This window comes from Pagrus pagrus (genome assembly GCF_965226575.1).
Source record: "Pagrus pagrus genome assembly, chromosome: 3".
NCBI lineage: Eukaryota > Metazoa > Chordata > Actinopteri > Spariformes > Sparidae > Pagrus > Pagrus pagrus.
This window is the reverse complement of record NC_140187.1, coordinates 20,256,649-20,282,107: the sequence shown is the minus strand read 5'-3', so window position 1 is coordinate 20,282,107 and position 25,459 is coordinate 20,256,649. Positions and strand designations below refer to the sequence as shown.

Sequence of the window (25,459 nt, the reverse complement as noted above, 5' to 3'; positions counted from 1 at the left end):
TTGTGTTTTGTTTGTAACGTGCTGATGAAGTGAAGAATACGGTGATGAGTCAGTGTGGGTTGGTTTAATCATTTATTAATAGTAAATCAGATCATTTGTACTGTAGATGGATATAGATATAAAGTTTACTTCAGGGATACAAATGTCATTACTATTCTGTAATAAGTTGAAAACCAATAAATCAAATCCGTAAACTCTTTGATCAACCGTTACTGACATGAAAAAAGGCAAGAGAAGAAAAGAGACAGCCAACAATACAAGATCAGTGTTTGTTTTTCAGTAATTGCTTGTTTTAGATAATCATTTTGATTTTGATTTTTTTTTTTTTTGTGTTAAAACAACTCTCCTCAGCATCTTTGTATCAAAGTCTTCACTCGATGCCTTTAGCCTTCAGCTCATCTCTGACTCTTCTCAGGTAGTCAGGGTCAGGATACCCAAAACTGTGGAAACAGAGTAGGAACAGGGTTTACTTAAAGTAGACATTCCATCAACAAAGAATTTTTTTTTTTTAAAAAAAGAAAAAACTTAGATTTCTCTACTGTACCTCTGTGGTCCTCCAGTCGTCGAGGTCTTGTGGTGAATGTTGTTCCAGGTCACCTGGTTCTCCATCCCAGTTGTTGTGGACGTCCCAACAGTGAAAATGAGCTTCTGGTCAAACGCTTTCTGTAACAGGCGCAGGACTTCTTTGCCCTCTTTGTTGTCTGGCAGATATGCTGTTCTGCTTGTACCATGATAACGTTGTCCAGGATTTGGATGCCTTTCCTACAAGAGGAGAGTAAGTTGAAGACATAATTGACAAATATGTCTGAAAATATTTGACGAACTACAAAATGTCTTCAGATATTTAAATTAAGATATTTACCGTTTGTTTTCCACTTGGAATATCATAGTCGATGACTATAGTGCCAAAGCCTTTGAATCCAGGGAGGGATGAGAACATTTTATGCGATGCCATTGTTCCTTCTGGCTGGGTTCCCTCTATCACACCAAAGACATTTTTGCATACAGGACAGATGGGTCCCGAGTGTTTCTTTGCGTTTTCCAGGCATTCCTCACAAAACTCATGTTTACACTTGAGCTGTTTCTTGTTCTTAAATGTATCTCGGCATATAGGACATAGGTCTTCATCTTCATTGTCTCCTGCTGTTGCTCCCTCTCTTGCAGAATCTTCAGTGTTGCGAGTGCTGTATCCTGATTGGCTGTTGACCACAGGTCCACTGGAGGCCCCCTCTGACGGATAAACACTGCTTGAATTCTTCATGGAGTCACTGAACCCTGTGGCACCATGTTGTTGAATCTTCTTGAGCAGGCGGCTCTCAATTGATGCGCGTCCTCCAGATCTTTTATTGTGAGCTTTTACATCGACTTTGCCTTGATGGATTGGGACATTATGAGCAGATGTAGTTGTGTCGCTTTGTTTCCAGAGTTTTCCTTTCAACTATAGAGAGAAATATGAATGACTTAATGAATTAATACAAATTAACTTTAATGTGATTAATTTTCACTTTTTTTTTTTTTTTTTTTACTTACATGTTGTGGCTCTGACACAGATGACGGAAGGCTCATTGAAGCATTGTCTGCGTACACTGGGACATTATTAGTAGATGTAGTCCTGTTTCTTTGTTCCCAGAGTTTTCCTTTAGCCTAGAGAGAAATATAGATGAATTAATTAGTTAATTAAATCAAAAAATAATTTATAAAATAAAATTTTATGTGATTAATTTGCACTTTGTTACTACACAGCACTTACATGTTGTGGCTCTGACACGAATAAAGCAGGATGATAATTTGGAGCATTGTCTGGTATTGGTATGCAATATGATAACAGAGAGCATCAAGCTGTGATTTTGTTGGACAAGCACAGCACTATCCTTTACCTTGTGAGGCAGCTGGATTTGCTGCTCAAGTGGTTGTCGTAGCTGCTATACGCATCAGTTATATCAGAACTGGAGAGTATATTTCATCAAAAGAAGTTGGCCTGTGATACACAGATGGTTCGTCCAATCACCTGCCAAGTACTTTATTCAAAGCGCTTGCACTTATCCAAACAGTTTCTAGCGGTGCCTTGCCAAACTGTTCTGTGTAACAGATATCATCTGAAGGCGTCAGGTGAGCCTATTCTGGGAACTTTACTTGAGCCTTAAATGTATTAGTTTCTCTTTCACATAAACTTTACAGAAAAAAATGTTGGGGGGTCTTTTTATATGCACTGTTTTTAGAAATGGAGAAAAAACTCGACCAGTGTTTGCACACTCTGAGCCACTTTTAAAAAACAAACACTGGACTATCACCAGACTGGCTGGAATGATTTATGTAACTGAACTCACACAAACACATTCACACTCACAAAAATACCCACCTCAGATGTTGGAGGCTGCGCAGAACCCTGTATGAGGAAAGACAGATTATTCAAATAAAAAAGACAGCTATTAATACTTCAAAATGTAATTTCCACATCTTTTATAACATTAAAGTTTAAAACTGTTGATAACGGAGTTGCTATGCAGTATGAGAATAGAACAAACTATGACCTCAGAGGACAGCCTCAGTACAAGAGAGAGCAACTGGCTGACATTATTTGGGACAAGCATGATCTGTCCTTGTTACATACTCTCACTTTCTCCAGCTGGACTTGCATAACACTGGTTGAAGGGGGATTAGGGGGCAGAAACTGAATATGAAACACTAAATTATGTTTTCATTACAATTTAATAACCTGGAAATTATAGTTATTGTGTTTTTGTTACCTTAGAACAGGTCTGCAGTGATACACTGGTTTCAAGGTAAACTGTGGTATGAAACTTGGTTATCCTACTGTGTCCATTTATCTAAGGTATTAGATAATTATAGGTAAAAATCCCTTTGACTTACATTGTTTTAAGGGTCATTGTTACTGATAATGACATTATAATAACTGTGTAATAACATATATTATGATACTGTACACTGTGATATTTTCTGAGATGGTTATCGTACCGTGAAGACCCTTACAACCGTTGCAACTCCACCTTAGAATGAGCCTTTTATATTTACAGAGGGAGCAGATCCTCTTCCTCAGTCCACCATTTTTCTACAGTGGCCCAGTACGGACAAACCAAACACTGGCTCTATAGAAGGCCTTTCACGCCGCCACCGTAGAGGAGGGTGAGACGAGGGGTGTTCAGTTGGCTGCCATCTGCTACCTTACTGCTAGATGCCACTGAATCCTACACACTGGACCTTAAACACTTGTTTTTCATAAAGTTTAAATGTCAGCTGTAGTTTGCAGACTTGGATGACAGAGCTACTCACAATCGGCATGTTCACTGATGGGTATTGATGCCCCTGTGGAAACTGTCCAGCAGAAGGGTGGGGATTTGGGGGGGTGTTCTGTGCTGGATAAGAGGAGTTTCCCACGGCATATTGATGTTGTCCTTGCTGGTTGGTTTCAAAACAGAAAAAAGACGTCATTCAGTATCTATGATTATGACATTGGAGGTGGCATTTTTTTAAAACAAAACTACTATTTCTTTAATTACATTAGAGTTCTACAGTATACTGTGCTGCTAACATAGTTGTTATGCACCATGATAATAAAACAGACTGACCTCAGAGGACAGCGCCAATACAACAGAAAGCAACTGGCTGAGAGTATTTGGAACAAGCAAAGTCTTTGTTTTAAACTTGACTTAAGCTTTCAATTTCACTGAGGTTCGACCATATTAGTGATATTAAAAATATATATATTTCACGTGTATATCACAATTCATGTCTGTCATAATATATTGTGAAATTATAATAGAACATTTGTTCAACCTAAATAATCCCTTCTACTTTCATTCTTTTAAGGGTCATTGTAACTGATAATGACAATAATAAATGTGTAATAAAGTTTATCGCGATACTTTGAAACTGTGATATTTTCTGAGATGGTTATCGTACTGTGAAGATCTCATACTGTTACAACCGCACCTTAGAACGAGCCTTTTATATTTACAGAGGGAGCAGGTCCTCTTCCTCAGTCCACCATTTTTCTACAGTAGCCCAGTACGGACAAACCAAACACTGGCTCTATAGAAGGCCTTTCACGCCGCCACCGTAAGGGAGGGTGAGACGAGGGGTGTTCAGTTGGCTGCAATCTGCTACCTTACCGCTAGATGCCACTAAATCCTACACACTGGACCTTTAACACTTGTTTTTCATAATGTTTAAATGTCAGCTGTAGTTTGCAGACTTGGATGACAGAGCTACTCACAATCGGTATGTTCACTGATGGGTATTGATGCCCCTGTGGAAACTGTCCAGCAGAAGGATAAGAGGAGTTTCCCACGGTGTATTGATGTTGTCCTTGCTGGTTGGTTTCAAAACAGAAAAAAGATGTCATTCAGTATATATGATTATGACACTGGAAGGGGCATTGTTTTTAACTAAACTACCATTTCTTTAAAGCAACACTAGGCAGTTTTTCGACCTTGAAACAATGTTTCTAAACTCAGTTAAGTGGTAGAAAAACGGTTAATAGGATGAATGGTGACGTCTCTGCAGCCTGAGGGTGGTCGCGCCGGCAGCAACCGCACTGTGTAACTTCTCAGAGCGGGTAGGAAACCTATCTGGCGTAAAGGCGTCTAGTGCGACCTGCTTTACGGCATATGTCACACGTTTATTCATTGGTGGATTTAGCCAGCAGCAACTTGGATTTTTCGTAAACCAACGCCATGGCCGAGCCAGCGAAAAAAGCCAAGAAGGTATTGTCTGAGGAGGCAAAGAAAAGAAAAAGAGAAAGTGATAGAACAGAGCCCGGACACGGATAAATATTGGACCAGCTTACACTCGGTGGCGTGAGCTGAGAGAAGAAATGGGTTTCAAGACTGAGCCTTGATGCCACTGGATTTGTAAGTCATATATTACACATATACATATTTATTATCTTACCGACTTTTACTTTGAGTTGATTTGTTGTTATGTGGTGTTCACTGGGGCACTATTTGTCCTAAGTTTATAACCATAATAAAGCCGGGAGATAATCTAATGCTGTCCGTTTCGATAGCTTGCACGTTTTCATGTAGTGCCTGTAAACGATGACTCACTTACTAAAACACTATGAACGTCTTGTCTCAAAAATCTGCAGATTCCTTAGTTCATGCAGATAATCAACGTGATTGTTGAACAGTGTGGTCGGGAGGTAACGTTAGGCTATTGTTGTTATTGGTAACGTTAGCATGCTACTTACTGTTGTCGTACCGAGTTGGTTGTAGTTATAACACCAAACACAACATCAACTTGTGATTGTATTTAGTTACTCCCGAAAACATAGTTATATTTTCAGACGTTACTAAATACATTCACGCCCAAGCATCCTGTTTTGGAAGTAACTTAGTCGGTGCAGTCACTATAACCAACTCGGTATGAGAATAATTCTAGCATGCTAATGTGCTGTGCAACCTATATGCTAACAAACTACCAACTGCTATCTCTGAATCTAGCTTGTTGTTGGCACTCGATTGAGGTTTTATCAGACGTTTTCGTGATTCGCCGGCTCCGTCAACAAATTCACATGTATTCATTTTCCCCAGGGATGCTCATACAGCGACAGTATTTACGACACTGGTAACAGATAATTGCGCTTCTCAACCAGCTGGGGATAGTAATGAGTCCAAACTACCGAGTGTTGCTTTAATTACATTAGAGTTTTATACTGTGCTGCTAACATAGTTGCTATGCACCACAATAATAAAACAGACTGACCTCAGAGGACAGCCTCAATACAACAGAAAGCAACTTGCTGAAAGTATTTAGAACAAGCAAAGTCTTTGTTTTGAACTTGACTTTACCACTAGATGCCACTAAATCCTACACACTGGACCTTTAACACTTGTTTTTCATAATGTTTAAATGTCAGCTGTTGTTTGCAGACTTGGATGACAGAGCTACTCACAATTGGCATGTTCACTGGTGGGTATTGATATGCCTGTGGAAACTGTCCAGCAGAAGGGTGGGGAATTGAGAAGTTGTACTGTGCTGGATAAGAGGAGTTTCCCATGGCGTATTGATGTTGTCCTTGCTGGTTGGTTTCAAAACAGAAAAAATATGTCCTTCAGTATATATGATTATTACACTGGAAGGGACATTGTTTTTAACTAAACTACCATTTCTTTAATTACATTAGAATTTTATACTGCTTTATGCTGCTAATAGAGTTGCTATGCACCATGATAATAAAACAAACTGACCTAAGATGACAGCCTCAATACAACAGAAAGCAACTGGCTGAGTTTATTTGTTTTGAACTTGACTTAAGCTTTCAATTTTCACAACTTCACTTCCACGTACACTGTAAAGAGAGACACACAGACCTGAATCTGTACTCGTATTTAGTGTTAGAAATGGAAAATAAATAATAGTTTAGACTTGGATGACAAATCACCTCAACTTTAGTTTGCTGATAACAGTTACTCACCTCCATGGGCACTTCTGGGTCTTCATCTGACATTTTGTCCGTCTCCTTCCTTTCAGACACAGCAAATATCTGTGACATAAATGACAGCAGCGTTTGTTGTAGAAACCTCCCAGCAGGGTGCCCTTAACAAACACTTCACATTTCAATATCTGTGATGTCCTCTGTCCCCACCAATATCAAAACCAAACCTACGTCCTTGGCTTCAGTGTTGCGAGTGCTGTATCCTGATGGGCTGCTGGCCACAGGTCCACTGGAGGCCCTCTGTGAGGCAAAAACACTGCTTGAATTCTTCGTGGAGCCACTGAACCCTGTGGCACCTTGGTGTTGGGTGACGTTCTTGGATGGTGTGACATTGACTTTGCCTTGACGGATGCCTGAATTCTTTAAGTCCACACCGAACTTGTTTAGGGATGTGTCTTGAGATTTTGCAGCAGAGTTGTAGGTATTTGCTGAGGATGTCTGTGCTGCATTTAAGGACTTACTGATGGCATTTGGAATTGGTTTTGGCCCATATATGGTCAATTCTTCAGAGGAAAGAGCAACCAGAAGCTTGTTCTCAGGCCTCTGGATGATTTTCAGTGCGTCCTTGAACTCTTCTGTATCGAGGGATTTGAGAGGAGTAACTGAGCCATCAAATTCACCTATACAATTCTGAATGAGGTCAAGGAACTCAGAGAGAGCTTCTTTCAGGCCTTCGTCTTTTTGGTCTGCTACAAAGGTCACATTCACTTCCGCATTCATTTTAACTCCATGCTCTCTCTCGATGCGTTTAATGTCCTCCTTGAAGATGTGGTTCAGGTACCAGAAGTGGACCACTGGGAGAAGACAAGAATATGTCTTCTCTTCTGTTGTAGATGCTGCGGCTGAACTGCTGGAACCACTTTGTTCCACTGGTAGCTCTTGGTCCTGGATAAAAGGAACCCAATGTATTTCCTTTACTAAAAAGCATCAATATTCAGTGTAATTCATTCTTACTGATTTACTTCACATCACATACATGCTGTGGCTCTGACACAGATGAAAAAGGAAGGTTCACTGAAGCATTGTCTGGTGTTTGTATCCCCAGCTCTGGCAGAGTCAGACTAATAGATGTTATCCTCACTGTTTTCCCATCTTTCCCCTTCAGTGTCTGCCCACTCAGTTTCTGGAGCTCACTCACAGCTTTAAAAGAAGACAAAGACTACATTTATTTGCCTCCAAAACAAATAAAGACAAAAGAACAACAAATGAAACCCAGATTAACACAGGATGCAGCTTAAATATCAATAAGAATTGTATTAGAGTCAACATAATGTTGGTAATTCGATTACATTTTTGCTTAAAAATTCAGTCATACTGCACCTGGAGGAGGTTTAATCCTTATCACAGCTCTCCCATCTTCGAAGACATTCAAAACTGTGTATTCTCGAGCTTTGTTCCTTGCTTTGTCATGATTATTGTCCCAAGTCTGAAGAAGTTTCTGCAGCTCTATTTTACATTTCTGTGGTTGAACATCGTCTGACCACTTGACAGAGAGAAGGACTTGAACTTCATCTTCATTCTGTGATAAATCATCAGAGCACATATTACAGTTAATGTCACTGTATTATGAAGCAAGATAGCACAAAAGACTTGTTGACATATAGTCTAAAAGTGTTACAATGTTAATAAGACAGCAGAGCACAACCCCTTATTTTGTTATCCACATACATGTATGAATGCTACCAAATTAATTATGTCATTAATTATTGCTGTTAAAATAAAAAGGCTGCAAATCGTTCATCTTAATTTCCAGTTGTGTGTCATATTGTATTTCAGAAGGTTAAGGACCACAATTAATGGTTAACACACAATTAACTGGAACAAAAGATTGAAAATAGTGGCATCTTTTCTATTCATTCAATCAAAAATCAACCAATTGTTTTGGATTGAAAATTGTTTCTGAATCGAATCAGACAACCAAGAACCAAAATCTAATTGTGAGATTGCCAAATATTCACATCCCTACTGCCTACCCCCCAGATCTGTTTCTGACAACTGTGAATAGATTCTGAATCGTTGAAGGTTTGAATCACGATTCTTATGTGGATACATTTTTTTACCCACCCCTCGTAAGCAGACACACAAAAGCTCACACATACCTACCTCTGCACACTTATCATGAGATGTTGAAGGCTGCTCAGAACCCTATATGTGTTGAGACAGGATATCAAAATGAAAAAGACAACTGCAGCAAATAATACTCACTGTGAATATTAACATACTAATATTTATACTACACATCAATTGTCTTTCATACTGTTCAGCTGTCGTTCACAGATTTTGAAGATGGAACTACTCACAAATGCCGCATTCAGTGATGTTTTCTGAGGCGTCTGTGTAAATCTTCCAGCAGGGGTGTTGGTAATTGTTAATGTTTTCTCTGCTGCATCTAAGGACTTTCTGATGGCATCTTGACTTTGTCTTGGCCCACATACAGTCATGTCTTCAGAGGACAGAGCAATCCAAAGCTTGTTCTCAGGTCTCTGGATGATTTTCATTGTGTCCTTCAACCCTTCTGGATTCACTTTCTTGAGAGGAAAAGTGAAGCCCCTGGATTCAGCTGAGCACTTCTGGATGAGGTTAGTGAACTCGGAGAAAGCAAAGTTTGGATTTCCATCATTCTGGTGTGGCTCAAATGTCAGCTTCATTTCTGCCATGATTTTACCTCCACTCTCCTTCTCTATATGTTGAATTTCCTCCTTGTAGGTCTGGTTCACATACCAGTAATGAAGCATTGGGACGTCAAAAGTGAATGAGGTCATGTCACTACTTTGTGCCCCCAGTTGTTCATCCACCTAGAGAGAAATACAATGAACTGATGAAGTCAAATTTAATATGATTAATTTACACTTTACTACACAGCATTTACATTTTGTGGCTCTGACACAGATGGAGAAGTAATTTTCTCTGAAGTGTTGTCATGTGTTTGTCTCTCCAGCTCTGGCGGTGTCAGACTAACAGACATTATTGTCACTGTTTTCCCATCTTTCCCCTTCAGCATTCGTCCACTCATTTTCTGAAGCTCGCTCACAGCTTTAAAAGAAGAAACACACAAAATGAATTTGCTTCCAAAAGACTACCCTTCAAAGAACATCAAACTAAAGTGCAAAATATTATGCCAATATTAATACAGGTAGAGTGTGGTAACAGATGTGCGATTTCATTTTAAATGAAAGATTCAAACAGTCATACTGCACCTGCAGCGGGTTTAATCCTAATCTCAGCTCTTCCATCTTCTGAGACATTTAAAACATCGCAGTTTCCATTAAATTTGCTTTTGCTGACCAAAGTCTGAAGAACTTTCTGCAGCGTTGATCTTTTTTTCTGCAGTTTATCATCATCATCTGACCACTGGACGAAGAGAATGGCTCGAACTTCATCTTTGTTCTGTGATAAAATCAACAGAGCGCAAGCACATGTTACAGTTAATGTCACTGTATTACTAAAGAAGATAGCACAACGTACTCCATGCCATTTATCTTAAAAGTCTGGTTGCAAAAGAACGTTTTATTAATTATTGTAGAATTGTAGAAATAAAATATAGCCTGCTCATGTCTTGCAAATGATAAAAAAAAAAAATTCAGTTGCCACTGTTTCACACTCTGCACCAGTTTTATAATCAAACACTGAAAGAGTACCAGACTGAATGAAGGGAAATCTTTGAGTGAACATGGAGGCAGACACACACACACACACTGTTTGTACTTTTTGAAACTTTTAGGCTACTTTTTGTACATGATCACTGTGAACATTCACATATTAATATCAATAAACAGCTCTCTTTACAGCTGTCTTCATACTGTCTAATGGTCAACTCTAGTTTCCAGACTTTGTTGAACTCCTCTACTCACCACTAAGTCCTCGTCTGCGTCATGGCCCGACATTTTGAGCGTCTCCCTCCTTTAATACAAAGCAAATATCTGCGACATAAATGACAGCAGCAGACTGTCAGTTCAAACATCTAACAGCTGTTTAGTTTGGTGTGTTTATAAACTCATAAATGATATTTCATATGTCGACACGTTAAAAACAAAAACTGTCGCTCGACTCCACTTCCGGTTAAGACAAGCTAATGCAAACTTTTACTGGCTTTGATTTCGTTTTGTATTTCATTTCATTTCAACACATGATATCATTATGCCACAAACATTAAGTCTTAAAACATACAGCACGTAAAATATGAAGGTATATACGACTCACCTCCAGCTGACGTCAGGCTTCAACAGCCCGCTGCTTCACACTGACACATGAAACTGAAAGTACTGGAGCTCTGCGGGACACGTGACGTCACACTGAACACCATCACAGAAGCAGCTGCTGTGTTTCACTGTAATAAGTGTTGATAATAATTATCAAGTGGTCATAAGTGCAGTTACTGTCAGTGTGTTGGTGTTGGGATAAACAGCTTTGCAAGAGTTTTTTACTCAAGTTCTGTATTTAAGTACAATTTCGATGTTCTACTTTACAGACGTCCATTTCAGGGTTGAGTCCTCTATATTAAGCCTGTATGACAGCTTTAGTTACTGACACTGTTACTAATATAATACAAAGCAGGGCCGTGCAGAGACCTTCAGAGGGGCAGGTGCTCAAAGTTAAAGGGGGCACATGGACCTGGAGATGAAATGATTAATTGATCAGTCGATCAAAAGAAAATTAATTGACAACTAGTTTGATAACTGATTTTGTTTTTTTTGTTTTTTTGTGTAAGTAATTTTTCAAACAAAAATGTAAAACATTTTTTGGCTCCAGTGTCATTTCTCTTTGTTTCAATCCTCTCTCTTTACAACTGTGTAAGTTGCAAAGTGAAACACTGATAACACAATGATCCATCTTCAGCAGCTTTGTATCATAATTTCTAGATTTGGCATTGCATTTTGCATGCTCTTAGATTCTTGAACATTTATGGCCTATATTTCTAAAATAGAATATATATAATGCTTTCTACTATAAAAAGACTAATTAAAAGGGAAGAGACAGAAAAAGCTACAGAACACATTTGATCACAAAGGATGTTATTCTGTTTCCTTCAATTTACCAAAACTATGTAACAGAACTACAAAAAACAAAACAAAACAGAAACACACCTTGACAAAAGGACACTTTGGACATCAGGGACAAAGGGGCAGGTGCCCCCTTAGATCCCCCCTCTGCACATACCTGATATAAATAAGTTCTGATGTATTATATATGACGATACCCAGCTGTATATGAAGCTGTCAACATGAGACCCACCATTACCAGCTGCAACATTAAAGTCCTTTAATGTGTCCTTTAGTGCATCAATAATTCAATACAATTATAAAACACATACACTGTTACATTATGGGTGATTCTCTGTAATAAGTTCTCTTTTAGTACTTTAAGTATATTCTGCTTTGAATACTTCTGTAATTCTTTTCATGTAACATTTTTTAAGTACTTCAGTAAAAGATCTGAGTATTTCTTCCGCCACTGCTGACCCTGCAAATATCAAGAAAGCCTCTGACATGTTTTATGTTTTTTAGGTTTTTTTGATAGAAAGAAAGAAATATCATGATCTTTGTGGACATATCTGTCAGCTGTTACATTTGACATTTTGACTGTATCATTTGCAATGTTCATTCATGTTATATGTAATTTACTCTTGGCTTAATCTTTTCATATACAGTTGAGCATACCTATATAATTATTAAAATCCTTCTCTGTATATCGCAACAAAATAATGCAATCAACTGAACAGTTAAAAAGAAAGTGATAAAAAATAGGCAAAAGCACAGAACTGATAATAAAAATAAGCAGAAGAAAATCCACAGAAGCTAAAAGGTGTGCAAAATCTGTTTTTTACCGTCTGTCAACAAACAGTAACATGTGTCATTAACTTTGCAAATACATTTTGCTCCATCTTATTCTTTTATTTTACTCATTTAGTTTTTCTGTTGTCACTGTCCTTTTATTTATTCTTTTTCTTTGTCTGTGTGAATGAGTGGCTGTTCGAGGGGATATAAATGAAAATGTTTGTATATTCGTTTGATATACACTTGAAACTTCAATAAAAAATATTGTTAAAAAAAAAAAAAAAAAAAACTTTGCAAATACATATTTATCATACATACCATGATTTATCTGTCATTTATTTGTCCAGTGTAACAAATACATGTGTAATAAAAATATCTTTGAAAGCAATTTCAAACACAAATGTAGCAAAGTGCTGTGAAATATAAAATAACTCCAATGTAAGCCGGTCATAAAACAGATCCAAACATGTGCAGCCAGAGTGCCGACCAGCGCTGTATCTCTTATGTGATTGCTTATTAATTGTTGTACCACATTGTATTGTACTTTGCATGATGGTCGGAGGGTTTGCCCATAAGGAAAGTTAGCGGAGGTGATATCTGAGAATTGTTTTGAGCTTGTTATCTTTAATGAAAAATGAAACATAACTTCTGTTATACACAATTCATGGACTCAGAGTCAACACACTCAGACATTCTCTTGGAAAACAAATAGTGTTTCATTAATATAACTTTTCAAAGTAACGAACAAGAAGAATATAAGAATATATGATACAGAGGACTTGCTGATATATTGAAGAATACTGTGATGAGTCAGTGTGGGTCGGTTTAATCATTTATTAGGCAAGCAGTAAATCATGTCTTATATACTGTAGACAGTTAAAGATACAGTTATAAATGCAATTTTCATTCTCATACTGTTATCAATCAACAAAAAAATTTGAAAATCCTTCATCAAAAAACGTTATGCTTAATAGGTGAAGCTAATATATGTTGCTAAATTGTCAAATTTGGTGCATCTCAAAACAACCCTTACTGATAACCACAAGAGACAGTATACAATTCAATAAGCTGTGCCTTCCAGTGATTGTTTGTTTTAAATGATCATCTTGATTTTTTTGTGTTAAAACAACTCTCCTCAGCATCTTTGTATCAAAGTCTTCACTTGATGCCTTTAGCCTTCAGCTCATCTCTGACTCTTCTCAGGTAGTCAGGGTCAGGATACCCAAAACTGCGGAAACAGATAATGTATGAAGCTTAACTGAAGAAGATTTGGCATCAACAAAGAACATCTGTTTTTTTAAAAACTTAGATACTCTACTGTACCTCTGTGGTCCTCCAGCCGTCGAGGTCTTGTGGTGAATGTCATTCCAGGTCACCTGGTTGTCCCTCCCAGTTGTTGTGGACGTCCCAACAGTGAAAATGAGCTTCTGGTCAAACGCTTTCTGTAACAGGCGCAGGACTTCTTTGCCCTCTTTGTTGTCTGGCAGATATGCTGTTCTGCTTGTACCATGATAACGTTGTCCAGGATTTGGATGCCTTTCCTACAAAAGGAGAGTAAGTTGAAGACATAATTGACGAACATGTCAGAAAATAACTTACAAATTACAGAAGTCTTCAAATATTTCAATTAAGATATTTACCGTTTGATTTCCACTTGGAAAATAATAGTCGATGACTATAGTGCCACCGTCTTCGAATCCAGGGAGAGATGCGTTTTTTTTATACACTGACATTGTTCCTTCTGGCTGGGTTCCCTCTATCACACCAAAGACATCTTTGCATACAGGACACATGGGTCCCATGTGTTTCTTTGACTCTTCCAGGCATTCCTCACAAAATTCATGTTTACACTTGAGCTGTTTCTTGTTCTTAAATGTATCTTGGCATATAGCACATAGATCTTCATCCTCATTGTCTCCTGCTGTTGCTCCCTCTCTTGCAGAATCGTCAGTGTTGCGAGTGCTGTATCCTGATTGGCTGTTGACCACAGGTCCACTGGAGGCCTCCTCTGACGGATAAACACTGCTTGAATTCTTCGTGGAGTCACTGAACCCTGTGGCACCTTGGCGTTGGGTGACGTTCTTGGGTGATGTGGCGATCTTCTGGCACAGATGAAGAAGAGCTCTGACAGCGTGGCTCTCCATTGAAGCGTTTCCTCCAGATCTTTTATAATGAGCTTTGACATTGACTTTGCCTTGACGGACGTCTGAATCCTTAAAGTCCACACCGAACTTATCTTTGATCCTCTCTACGTCATCACTGAAGGAAGTAGTCATCAGTTTCCAGTGGCTCTCCTGCATGGTCAGTCCATTATTAACAAGATGGTCTTTGATGCTCATGTTCAGGGATGTGTCTTGAGACTCTGCAGCAGAGTTGTAGGTATTTGCTGAGGATGTCTTTGCTGCATTTAAGGACTTACTGATGGCATTTGGAATTGGTTTTGGCCCATATATGATCATTTCTTCAGAGGAAAGAGCAACCAGAAGCTTGTGCTCAGGTCTCTGGATGATTTTCAGTGCTTTGTTGAAGTCTTCCGTGTCTAGAGACTTGAGAGGAGTAACTGAGCCATCAAATTCACCTATACACTTCTGAACGAGGTCAATGAACTCAGAGAGAGCTTCTTTCAGGCCTTCGTCTTTTTGGTCTGCTACAAAGGTCACATTCACTTCCGCATTCATTTTAACTCCATGCTCTCTCTCGATGCGTTTAATGTCCTCCTTGAAGATGTGGTTCACGTACCAGAAGTGGACCACTGGGAGAAGACAAGAACATGTCTTCTCTTCTGTTGTAGATGCTGCGGCTGAACTGCTGGAACCACTTTGTTCCACTGGTTCCTCTTGGTCCTGGATAAAAAAAACAATGTATTAAACTTACTAAAAAACATACATGTTGTTTGTCTGACACAGATGGAGAAGGAAGGTTCACTGAAGCATTGTCTGTCGGCTCCGGGACATTAGAAGTAGATGTAATCCTGTGACTTTGTTCCCTGTGTTGTCCCTAGCTTAGAGAGAAATATGAATGAATCAATGAAATCAAAAAAATCATTTATAAAATGAAATTTAATGTGATTAATCTGCACTTCTTTACTACACAGCACTTACATGTTGTGGCTCTGACACAGATGGAGGAAGTTTTACTGAAGCATTGTTGGCACTCTACCAGTGTTTGCACACTCTGAACCACTTTTAAAAAACAAACACTGGACTATCACCAGACTGGCTGGAATGATTTATGTAACTGAACTCACACAAACACATTCACACTCACAAAAATACCCACCTCATATGTTTGAGGCTGCGCAGAACCCTGTATGAGGAAAGACAGATTATTCAAATAAAAAAGACAGCTACTAATACTTCAAAATCATGACAGTAACTGTGAATTTAGCTACTCACAACTGCTATTCCCCTGCCAATGTTCAGTGATTTGTCTTGAGTCACCTGTGCAACCTGTCCAGCAGAAGTGTCGGTATGTGTTGAGTTGTTCTGTGTTGCATCAAAGGGCTTCACGCTGGCATCTTGATGTTGTCCCGTCTGGTCCTTTTTTAAAACAAGAAGACCTCATTCAGTATATACGTGTATGACAGTGTAGGTGGCATTATTTTCCATGTCTTTAATTACAAGTTTAAAAGTGTTCAGTACAAGAGAGAGCAACTGGCTGACATTATTTGGGACAAGCATGATCTGTCCTTGTTACTTCATTTAATCTTTCACTTTCTCAAGCTGGATTTTATATGCACTGGTTTTTAGTGTCAAAAGGTCTTGAGAATAGAAAGAAATCCCTCTGCCTCTGTCACTGTTTCCACACTCTGTACTAGTTTTAGAATTAAACACTTGACTTGCATGAGACTGGTTGAAGGGGGATTAGGGGCAGAAAAAAATATGAAACACTAAATTATGTTTTCATTACAGTTTAATAACCTGGAAATTAAAATTATTGTGTTTTTGTTACCTTAGAACAGGTCTGCAGTGATACACTGGTTTCAAGGTAAACTGTGGTATGAAACTTGGTTGTTATCCTACTGTGTCCATTTATCTAAGGTATTAGATAATTATAAGTAAAAATCCCTTCTATTTTCATTGTTTTAAGGGTCATTGTTACTGATAATGTCATTATAATAACTGTGTAATAACGTATATCCTGATACTGTAAAACTGTATTCTGAGATGGTTATCGTACCGTGAAGATCTCATACCGTTGCAACCCCACCTTAGAATGAGCCTTTTATATTTACAGAGGGAGCAGGTCCTCTTCCTCAGTCCACCATTTTTCTACAGTAGCCCAGTACGGACAAACCAAACACTGGCTCTATAGAAGGCCTTTCACGCCGCCACCGTAGGGGAGGGTGAGACGAGGGGTGTTCAGTTGGCTGCTATCTGCTACCTTACCGCTAGATGCCATTAAATCCTACACAGTGGACCTTTAACACTTTTTTTTCATAAAGTTTAAATGTCAGCTGTAGTTTGCAGACTTGGACAACAGAGCTACTCGCAACTTCAGTGTTATTTGATGTGTCTTGAGGCACCTGTGGAAACTGTCCAGCAGAAGGGTGGGGATTTGGGAAGTTGTCCTGTGTTGCATCAAAGTAGTTTCCCATGGCATATTGATGTTGTCCTTGCTGGTTGGTTTAAAAACAGAAAAAAGATGTCAATCAGTATATATGATTATGACACTGGAAGGGGCATTTTTAAACTAAACTAAACTAACATTTCTTTAATTACATTAGAGTTTTATACTGTGCTGCTAACATACTTGCTATGCACCATGATAATAAAACAAACTGACCTCAGAGGACAGCGTCAACACAACAGAAAGCGACTGGCTGAGATTATTTGGAACAAGCAAAGTCTTTGTTTTGAACTTGACTTAAACGCTAGATACCACTAAATCCTACACACTGGACCTTTAACACTTGTTTTTCATAATGTTTAAATTTCAGCTGTAGTTTGCAGACTTGGACAACAGAGCTACTCGCAACTTCAGTGTTATTTGATGTGTGTTGAGGCACCTGTGCAAACTGTCCAGCAGAAGGGTGGAGATTTGTGGAGTCGTCCTGTGTTGCATCAAAGTAGTTTCCCATGGCATTAGGCTGTTGTCCTTGCTGGTTGGTTTCAAAACAGAAAAAACATGTAATTCAGTATCCATGATTATGACATTGGAAGTGGCTTTTTTTTTTTGCTCAACTAACATTTCTTTAATTACATTAGAGTTTTATACTGTGCTGCTAATGGAGCTGTTATGCACCATGATAATAAAACAAACTGACCTCAGAGGAAAGTGTCAATACAACAGAAAGCAACTGGCTGAGATTATTTGGAACAAGCAAAGTCTTTGTTTTGAACTTGACTTAAGCTTTCAATTTCATACTTTCACGTACACTGTAAAGAAAGACATACAGACCTGCTAGACCTAAACGTGGATTTTTTACTCTCTCGTTTTAATGTCTAAAAGTGTTGGAAATAAAAAAAATCGCTCTGCCACGTCATTGTTTAATACAAAGCAAATATCTGCGACATAAATGACAGCAGCAGACTGTCAGTTCAAACATCTAACAGCTGTTTATTTTGGTGTGTTGATAAACTCATAAATGATATTTCATATGTCGACACATTAAAAACAAACACTGTCGCTCGACTCCACTTCCGGTTACGACAAGCTAATGCAAACTTTTACTGGCTTTGACTTCGCCTTGTATTTCATTTCATTTCAACACAAAGTTATGCCACAATAATGAAGTCTTAAAACATACAGCACGTAAAATATGAAGGTATATACGACTCACCTCCAGCTGACGTCAGGCTTCAACAGTCCGCTGCTTCACACTGACACATGAAACTGAAAGTACTGGAGCTCTGCGGGACACGTGACGTCACACTGAACCCCATCACAGATGCAGCTGCTGTGTTTCACTGTAATAAGTGTTGATAATAATTATCAAGTGGTCATAAGTGCAGTTACTGTCAGTGTGTTGGTGTTGGGATAAACAGCTTTGCAAGAGTTTTTCTACTCAAGTTCTGTATTTAAGTAAAATTTCGATGTTCTACTTTACAGACGTCCATTTCAGGGTTGAGTCCTCTATATTAAGCCTGTATGACAGCTTTAGTTACTGACACTGTTACTAATATAATACAAAGCAGGGCCGTGCAGAGACCTTCAGAGGGGCAGGTGCTCAAAGTTAAAGGGGGCACATGGACCTGGAGATGAAATGATTAATTGATCAGTCGATCAAAAGAAAATTAATTGACAACTAGTTTGATAACTGATTTTTGTTTTTGTTTTTTTGTTAAAGTCATTTTTCAGACAAAAATGTAAAACATTTGTTGGCTCCAGCTTCATTTCTCTTTGTTTCAATCCTCTCTCTTTACAACTGTGTAAGTTGCAAAGTGAAACACTGACAACACAATGATCCATCTTCAGCAGCTTTGTATCATAATTTCTAGATTTAGCATTGTATTTTGCATGCTCTTAGATTCTTGAACATTTATGGTCTATATTTCTAAAATAGAATATATATAATGCTTTCTACTATAAAAAGACTAATTAAAAGGGAAGAGACAGAAAAAGCTACGGAACAGAACTACAAAAAACAAAACAAAACAGAAACACACCTTGACGAAAGGGCAGTTTGGACATCAGGGACAAAGGGGCAGGTGCCCCCTTAGATCCCCCCTCTGCACGTACCTGATAAAAATAAGTTCTGATGTATTATTATATATGAAGATACCCAGCTGTATATGAAGCTGTCAAAATGAGACCCACCATTACCAGCTGCAACATTAAAGTCATGTTTTCACATTAATGCATCAATAATTCAATACAATTATAAAACATATACACTGTTATATTATGGGTGATTCTCTGTAATAAGTTCTCTTTTAGTACTTTAAGTATATTCTGCTTTGAATACTCATGTAATTCTTTTCATGTAACATTTTGAATATAACACACTGAAAGAGAGTATCTCTACACTGGTTTTAGTACTTAAGTGAAAGATCTGAGTATTTCTTCTGCCACTGCTGACCCTGCAAATATTAAGAAAACCTCTCACGTTTTAGGTTTTTTGATAGAAAGAAATATCATGATCTTTGTGAACATATCTGTCAGCACTCATCTGTTACATTTGACATTTTGACTGTATCATTTGCAATTTACATTCATTTTAAATGTGATTTATTCGTGGCTTGATCTTTTCATATACAGTTGAGCATACCTATATAATTATTAAAATCCTTCTCTGTATATCGCAACAGAATAATGCACTCAACTGAACAGTTAAAAAGAAAGTGATAAAAAACAAGCAAAAGCACAGAACTGATAATAAAAATAAGCAGAACAAATCCACAAAAGCTAAAAGATGTGCAAAATCTATTTCTTACCGTCTGTCAACAAACAGTATCATGTGTCATTAACTTTGCAAATACATATTTATCATACATACCATGATTTATCTGTAATTTATTTTTACAGTGTAAAAAATACATGTGTAATAAAAATAGCTTTGAAAGCAATTTCAAACACAAATGTAGCAAAGTGCTGTAAAATATAAAATAACTCCAATGTAAGCCGGTCATGAAACAGATCCAAACGTGCAGCCAGAGTGCCGACCAGCGCTGTATCTCTTATGTGATTGCTTATTAATTGTTGTACCACATTGTACTGTACTTCGCATGATGGTCGGAGGGTTTGCCCATAAGGAAAGTTAGCGGAGGTGATATCTGAGAATTGTTTTGAGCTTGTTATTTTTAAAGAATAATGAAACTTTTGTTATACACAATTCATGAACTCAGTCAACACACTCAGACATTCTCTTGGAAAACAAATAGTGTTTCATTAATATAACTTTTCAAAGTAACGAACATACGAAGAATATAAGAATATATGACACAGACGACTTGCTGATATAGTGAAGAATACTGTGATGAGTCAGTGTTGGTCAGTTTAATCATCTATTGGGAAAGCAGTAAATCATGTCTTATATACTGTAGACAGTTAAAGATACATTTATAAATGCAATTTTCATTCTCATACTGTTATCAATCAACAAAAAAAAATTGAAAATCCTTCATCAAAAAACGTTATGCTTAATAGATGAAGCTAATATATGTTGCTAAATTGTCAAATTTGGTGCATCTCAAAACAACCCTTACTGATAACCACAAGAGACAGTATACAATTCAATAAGCTGTGCCTTCCAGTGATTGTTTGTTTTAAATGATCATCTTGATTTTTTTGTGTTAAAACAACTCTCCTCAGCATCTTTGTATCAAAGTCTTCACTTGATGCCTTTAGCCTTCAGCTCATCTCTGACTCTTCTCAGGTAGTCAGGGTCAGGATACCCAAAACTGCGGAAACAGATAATGTATGAAGCTTAACTGAAGAAGATTTGGCATCAACAAAGAACATCTGTTTTTTTATAAACTTAGATTCTCTACTGTACCTCTGTGGTCCTCCAGTCGTCGAGGTCTTGTGGTGAATGTCGTTCCAGGTCACCTGGTTGTCCCTCCCAGTTGTTGTGGACGTCCCAACAGTGAAAATGAGCTTCTGGTTAAACGCTTTCTGTAACAGGCGCAGGACTTCTTTGCCCTCTTTGTTGTCTGGCAGGTATGCTGTTCTGCTTGTACCATGATAACGTTGTCCAGGATTTGGATGCCTTTCCTACAAAAGGAGAGTAAGTTGAAGACATAATTGACAAACATGTCAGAAAACAACTTATTATAAAAGTCTTCAAATATTTAAATTAAGATATTTACCGTTTGATTTCCACTTGGAATATCATAGTCGATGACTATAGTGCCACAGTCTTCGAATCCAGGGAGAGATGAGCTACTTTTATACACTGACATTGTTCCTTCTGGCTGGGTTCCCTCTATCACACCAAAGACATCTTTGCATACAGGACACATGGGTCCCATGTGTTTCTTTAACTCTTCCAGGCATCCCTCACAAAACTCATGTTTACACTTGAGCTGTTTCTTGTTCTTAAATGTATCTCGGCATATAGCACATTGGTCTTCATCCTCATTGTCTCCTGCTGTTGCTCCCTCTCTTGCAGAATCGTCAGTGTTGCGAGTGCTGTATCCTGATTGGCTGTTGGCCACAGGTCCACTGGAGGCCTCCTCTGACGGATAAACACTGCTTGAATTCTTCGTGGAGCCACTGAACCCTGTGGCACCTTGGCGTTGGGTGATGTTCTTGGGTGATGTGGCGATCTTCTGGCACAGATGAAGAAGAGCTCTGACAGCATGGCTCTCCATTGAAGCGTTTCCTCCAGATCTTTTATAATGAGCTTTGACATTGACTTTGCCTTGACGGACGTCTGAATCCTTAAAGTCCACACCGAACTTATCTTTGATCCTCTCTACGTCATCACTGAAGGAAGTAGTCATCAGTTTCCAGTGGCTCTCCTGCATGGTCAGTCCATTATTAACAAGATGGTCTTTGATGCTCATGTTCAGGGATGTGTCTTGAGACTCTGCAGCAGAGTTGTAGGTATTGGCTGAGGATGTCTTTGCTGCATTTAAGGACTTACTGATGGCATTTGGAATTGGTTTTGGCCCATATATGATCATTTCTTCAGAGGAAAGAGCAACCAGAAGCTTGTGCTCAGGTCTCTGGATGATTTTCAGTGCGTTGTTGAAGTCTTCCGTATCTAGAGACTTGAGAGGAGTAACTGAGCCATCAAATTCACCTATACACTTCTGAACGAGGTCAATGAACTCAGAGAGAGCTTCTTTCAGGCCTTCGTCTTTTTGGTCTGCTACAAAGGTCACATTCACTTCCGCATTAATTTTAACTCCATGCTCTCTCTCGATGCGTTTAATGTCCTCCTTGAAGATGTGGTTCACATACCAGAAGTGGACCACTGGGAGAAGACAAGAACATGTCTTCTCTTCTGTTGTAGATGCTGCGGCTGAACTGCTGGAACCACTTTGTTCCACTGGTTCCTCTTGGTCCTGGATAAAAAAAACAATGTATTAAACTTACTAAAAAACATACATGTTGTTTGTCTGACACAGATGGAGAAGGAAGGTTCACTGAAGCATTGTCTGTCGGCTCCGGGACATTAGAAGTAGATGTAATCCTGTGACTTTGTTCCCTGTGTTGTCCCTAGCTTAGAGAGAAATATGAATGAATCAATGAAATCAAAAAAATCATTTATAAAATGAAATTTAATGTGATTAATCTGCACTTCTTTACTACACAGCACTTACATGTTGTGGCTCTGACACAGATGGAGGAAGTTTTACTGAAGCATTGTTGGCACTCTACCAGTGTTTGCACACTCTGAACCACTTTTAAAAAACAAACACTGGACTATCACCAGACTGGCTGGAATGATTTATGTAACTGAACTCACACAAACACATTCACACTCACAAAAATACCCACCTCATATGTTTGAGGCTGCGCAGAACCCTGTATGAGGAAAGACAGATTATTCAAATAAAAAAGACAGCTACTAATACTTCAAAATCATGACAGTCACTGTGAATTTAGCTACTCACAACTGCCATTCCCCTGCCAATGTTCAGTGATGTGTCTTGAGTCACCTGTGCAACCTGTCCAGCAGAAGTGTCGGGATGTGTTGAGTTGTTCTGTGTTGCATCAAAGGGCTTTACGCTGGCATCTTGATGTTGTCCCGTCTGGTCCTTTTTCAAAACAGGAAGACCTCATTCAGTATATACGTGTATGACAGTGTAGGTGGCATTATTTTCCACATCTTTTATAGCATTAAAGTTTAAAACAGTGTTGATAACCGAGTTGCTGTGCAGTATGAGAATAGAACAAACTATGACCTCAGAGGACAGCCTCAGTACAAGAGAGAGCAACTGGCTGAGATTGTTTGAGACAAGCCTGATCTGTCCTTGTAACTTCATTTAAGCTTTCAATTTCATACTCTCACTTTCTCGCGTTGGATTTTACATGCACTGGTTTTTAGTGTCAAAAGGTCTTGAGAATAGAAAGAAATCCCTCTGCCACTGTCACTGTTTCCACACTCTGCACTAGTTTTAAAATCAAACACTGGACTTGCATAAGACTGGTTCAAGGGGGATAAGGGGCAGAAAATGAATATGAAACACTAAATTATGTTTTCATTACAGTTTAATCACCTGGAAATTACAATAATTTTGTTTTTGTTACCTTAGAATAGGTCTGCAGTGATACACTGGTTTCAAGGTAAACTGTGGTATGAAACTTGGTTGTTATCCTACTGTGTCCATTTATCTAAGGTATTAGATAATTATAAGTAAAAATCCCTTCTATTTTCATTGTTTTAAGGGTCATTGTTACTGATAATGACATTATAATAACTGTGTAATAACGTATATCCTGATACTGTGAAACTGTATTCTGAGATGGTTATCGTACCGTGAAGATCTCATTCAGTCGCAACCCCACCTTAGAATGAGCCTTTTATATTTACAGAGGGAGCAGGTCCTCTTTCTCAGTCCACCATTTTTCTACAGTAGCCCAGTACAGACAAACCAAACACTGGCTCTATAGAAGGCCTTTCACGCCGCCACTGTAGAGGAGGGTGAGACGAGGGGTGTTCAGTTGGCTGCAATCTGCTACCTCACTGCCAGATGCCACTAAATCCTACACAGTGGACCTTTAACACTTGTTTTTCATAAAGTTTAAATGTCAGCTGTAGTTTGCAGACTTGGACAACAGAGATACTCACAACTTCAGTGTTCACTGATGTGTCTTGAGGCACCCGCTCAAACTGTCCAGCAGAAGGGCGGGGATTTGGGGAGTTGTTATGTGCTGGACAAAAGTAGTTTCCCATGGCATTAGGCTGTTGTCCTTGCTGGTTGGTTTCAAAACAGAAAAAAGATGTAATTCAGTATCTATGATTTTGACACTGGAAGTGGCTTTTTTTTTTTTACTCAACTAACATTTCTTTAATTACATTAGAGGTTTATACTGTGCTGCTAATGGAGTTGTTATGCACCAAATAAAACAATACTGACCTCAGAGGACAGCGTCAACACAACAGAAAACAACTGGCTGAGATTATTTGGAACAAGCAAAGTCTTTGTTTTGAACTTGACTTAAGCTTTCAATTTCATACTTTCCCTTTCACGTACACTGTAAAGAAAGACACACAGACCTGTTTGACCTAAACGTGGATTTTTTACTCTCTCGTTTTAATGTCTAAAAGTGTTGGAAATAGAAAAGAAATCCCCCTGCCATGTCATTGTTTAATACAAAGCAAATATCTGCGACATAAATGACAGCAGCAGACTGTCAGTTCAAACATCTAACAGCTGTTTAGTTTGGTGTGTTTATAAACTCATAAATGATATTTCATATGCCGACACGTTAAAAACAAACACTGTCGCTCGACTCCACTTCCGGCTACGACAAGCTAATGCAAACTTTTACTGGCTTTGACTTCGCCTTGTATTTCATTTCATTTCAACACAAAGTTATGCCACAATAATGAAGTCTTAAAACATACAGCACGTAAAATATGAAGGTATATACGACTCACCTCCAGCTGACGTCAGGCTTCAACAGCTGCTTCACACTGACGCATGAAACTGAAAGTACTGGAGCTCTGCGGGACACCTGACGTCACACTGAACACCATCACAGATGTAGCTGCTGTGTTTCCACTGTAATAAGTATTAATAATAATTATCAAGTGGTAATAAGTGCAGTTACTGTCAGTGTGTTGGCGTTGGGATAAACAGCTTTGCAAGAGTTTTTACTCAAGTTCTGTATTTAAGTAAAATTTCGATGTTCTACTTTACAGACGTCCATTTCAGGGTTGAGTCCTCTCTATTAAGCCTGTATGACAGCTTTAGTTACTGACACTGTTACTAATATAATACAAAGCAGGGCCGTGCAGAGACCTTCAGAGGGGCAGGTGCTCAAAGTTAAAGGGGGCACATGGACCTGGAGATGAAATGATTAATTGATCAGTCGATCAAAAGAAAATTAATTGACAACTAGTTTGATAACTGATTTTTTGTTTTGTTCTTATGTTTAAGTAATTTTTCAAACAAAAATGTAAAACATTTGTTGGCTCCAGCGTCATTTCTCTTTGTTTCAATCCTCTCTCTTTACAACTGTGTAAGTTGCAAAGTGAAACACTGATAACACAATGATCCATCTTCAGCAGCTTTGTATCATAATTTCTAGATTTGGCATTGTATTTTGCATGCTCTTAGATTCTTGAACATTTATGGTCTATATTTCTAAAATATAATATATATAATGC

At 38.4% G+C, this 25,459-nt stretch overlaps 2 protein-coding genes across 5 annotated transcripts; both read right to left on the bottom strand.

The window, feature by feature from the left end:
• Positions 1-10: 10 nt before the first annotated feature.
• On the bottom strand, positions 11-18,042 carry LOC311254386 (uncharacterized protein). 4 transcript variants are annotated; one of them, XM_084348114.1, is made up of 21 exons: positions 18,014-18,042; positions 17,240-17,332; positions 16,757-16,849; positions 15,672-15,770; positions 15,511-15,537; positions 9,655-9,844; positions 9,327-9,490; positions 8,758-9,252; positions 8,561-8,602; positions 7,778-7,976; positions 7,434-7,597; positions 6,629-7,342; positions 6,437-6,505; positions 5,915-6,040; positions 4,235-4,330; positions 3,292-3,417; positions 2,360-2,386; positions 1,531-1,644; positions 863-1,438; positions 545-762; positions 12-440 (listed from the first exon to the last, which is right to left on the bottom strand). In XM_084348114.1, the coding sequence occupies exons 2-21, from the start codon at positions 17,309-17,311 to the stop codon at positions 371-373; spliced, it is 3,681 nt and encodes a 1,226-aa protein (XP_084204240.1). In that variant the 5' UTR covers positions 17,312-17,332; positions 18,014-18,042; the 3' UTR covers positions 12-370. The 4 variants fall into 4 exon arrangements, with proteins under 4 accessions (XP_084204241.1, XP_084204242.1, XP_084204240.1 ...); XM_084348115.1 differs by lacking the exon at positions 4,235-4,330 and having other exon boundaries at positions 11-440; XM_084348116.1 differs by lacking the exon at positions 5,915-6,040 and having other exon boundaries at positions 11-440.
• A 1,837-nt stretch (positions 18,043-19,879) lies between these two features.
• LOC311254388 (uncharacterized protein) lies at positions 19,880-24,749 on the bottom strand. The gene is made up of 7 exons (XM_084348119.1): positions 24,728-24,749; positions 23,915-24,040; positions 22,737-22,880; positions 22,621-22,647; positions 20,982-22,184; positions 20,669-20,886; positions 19,880-20,573 (listed from the first exon to the last, which is right to left on the bottom strand). The coding sequence occupies exons 2-7, from the start codon at positions 24,017-24,019 to the stop codon at positions 20,504-20,506; spliced, it is 1,767 nt and encodes a 588-aa protein (XP_084204245.1). The 5' UTR covers positions 24,020-24,040; positions 24,728-24,749; the 3' UTR covers positions 19,880-20,503.
• Positions 24,750-25,459: the final 710 nt, after the last annotated feature.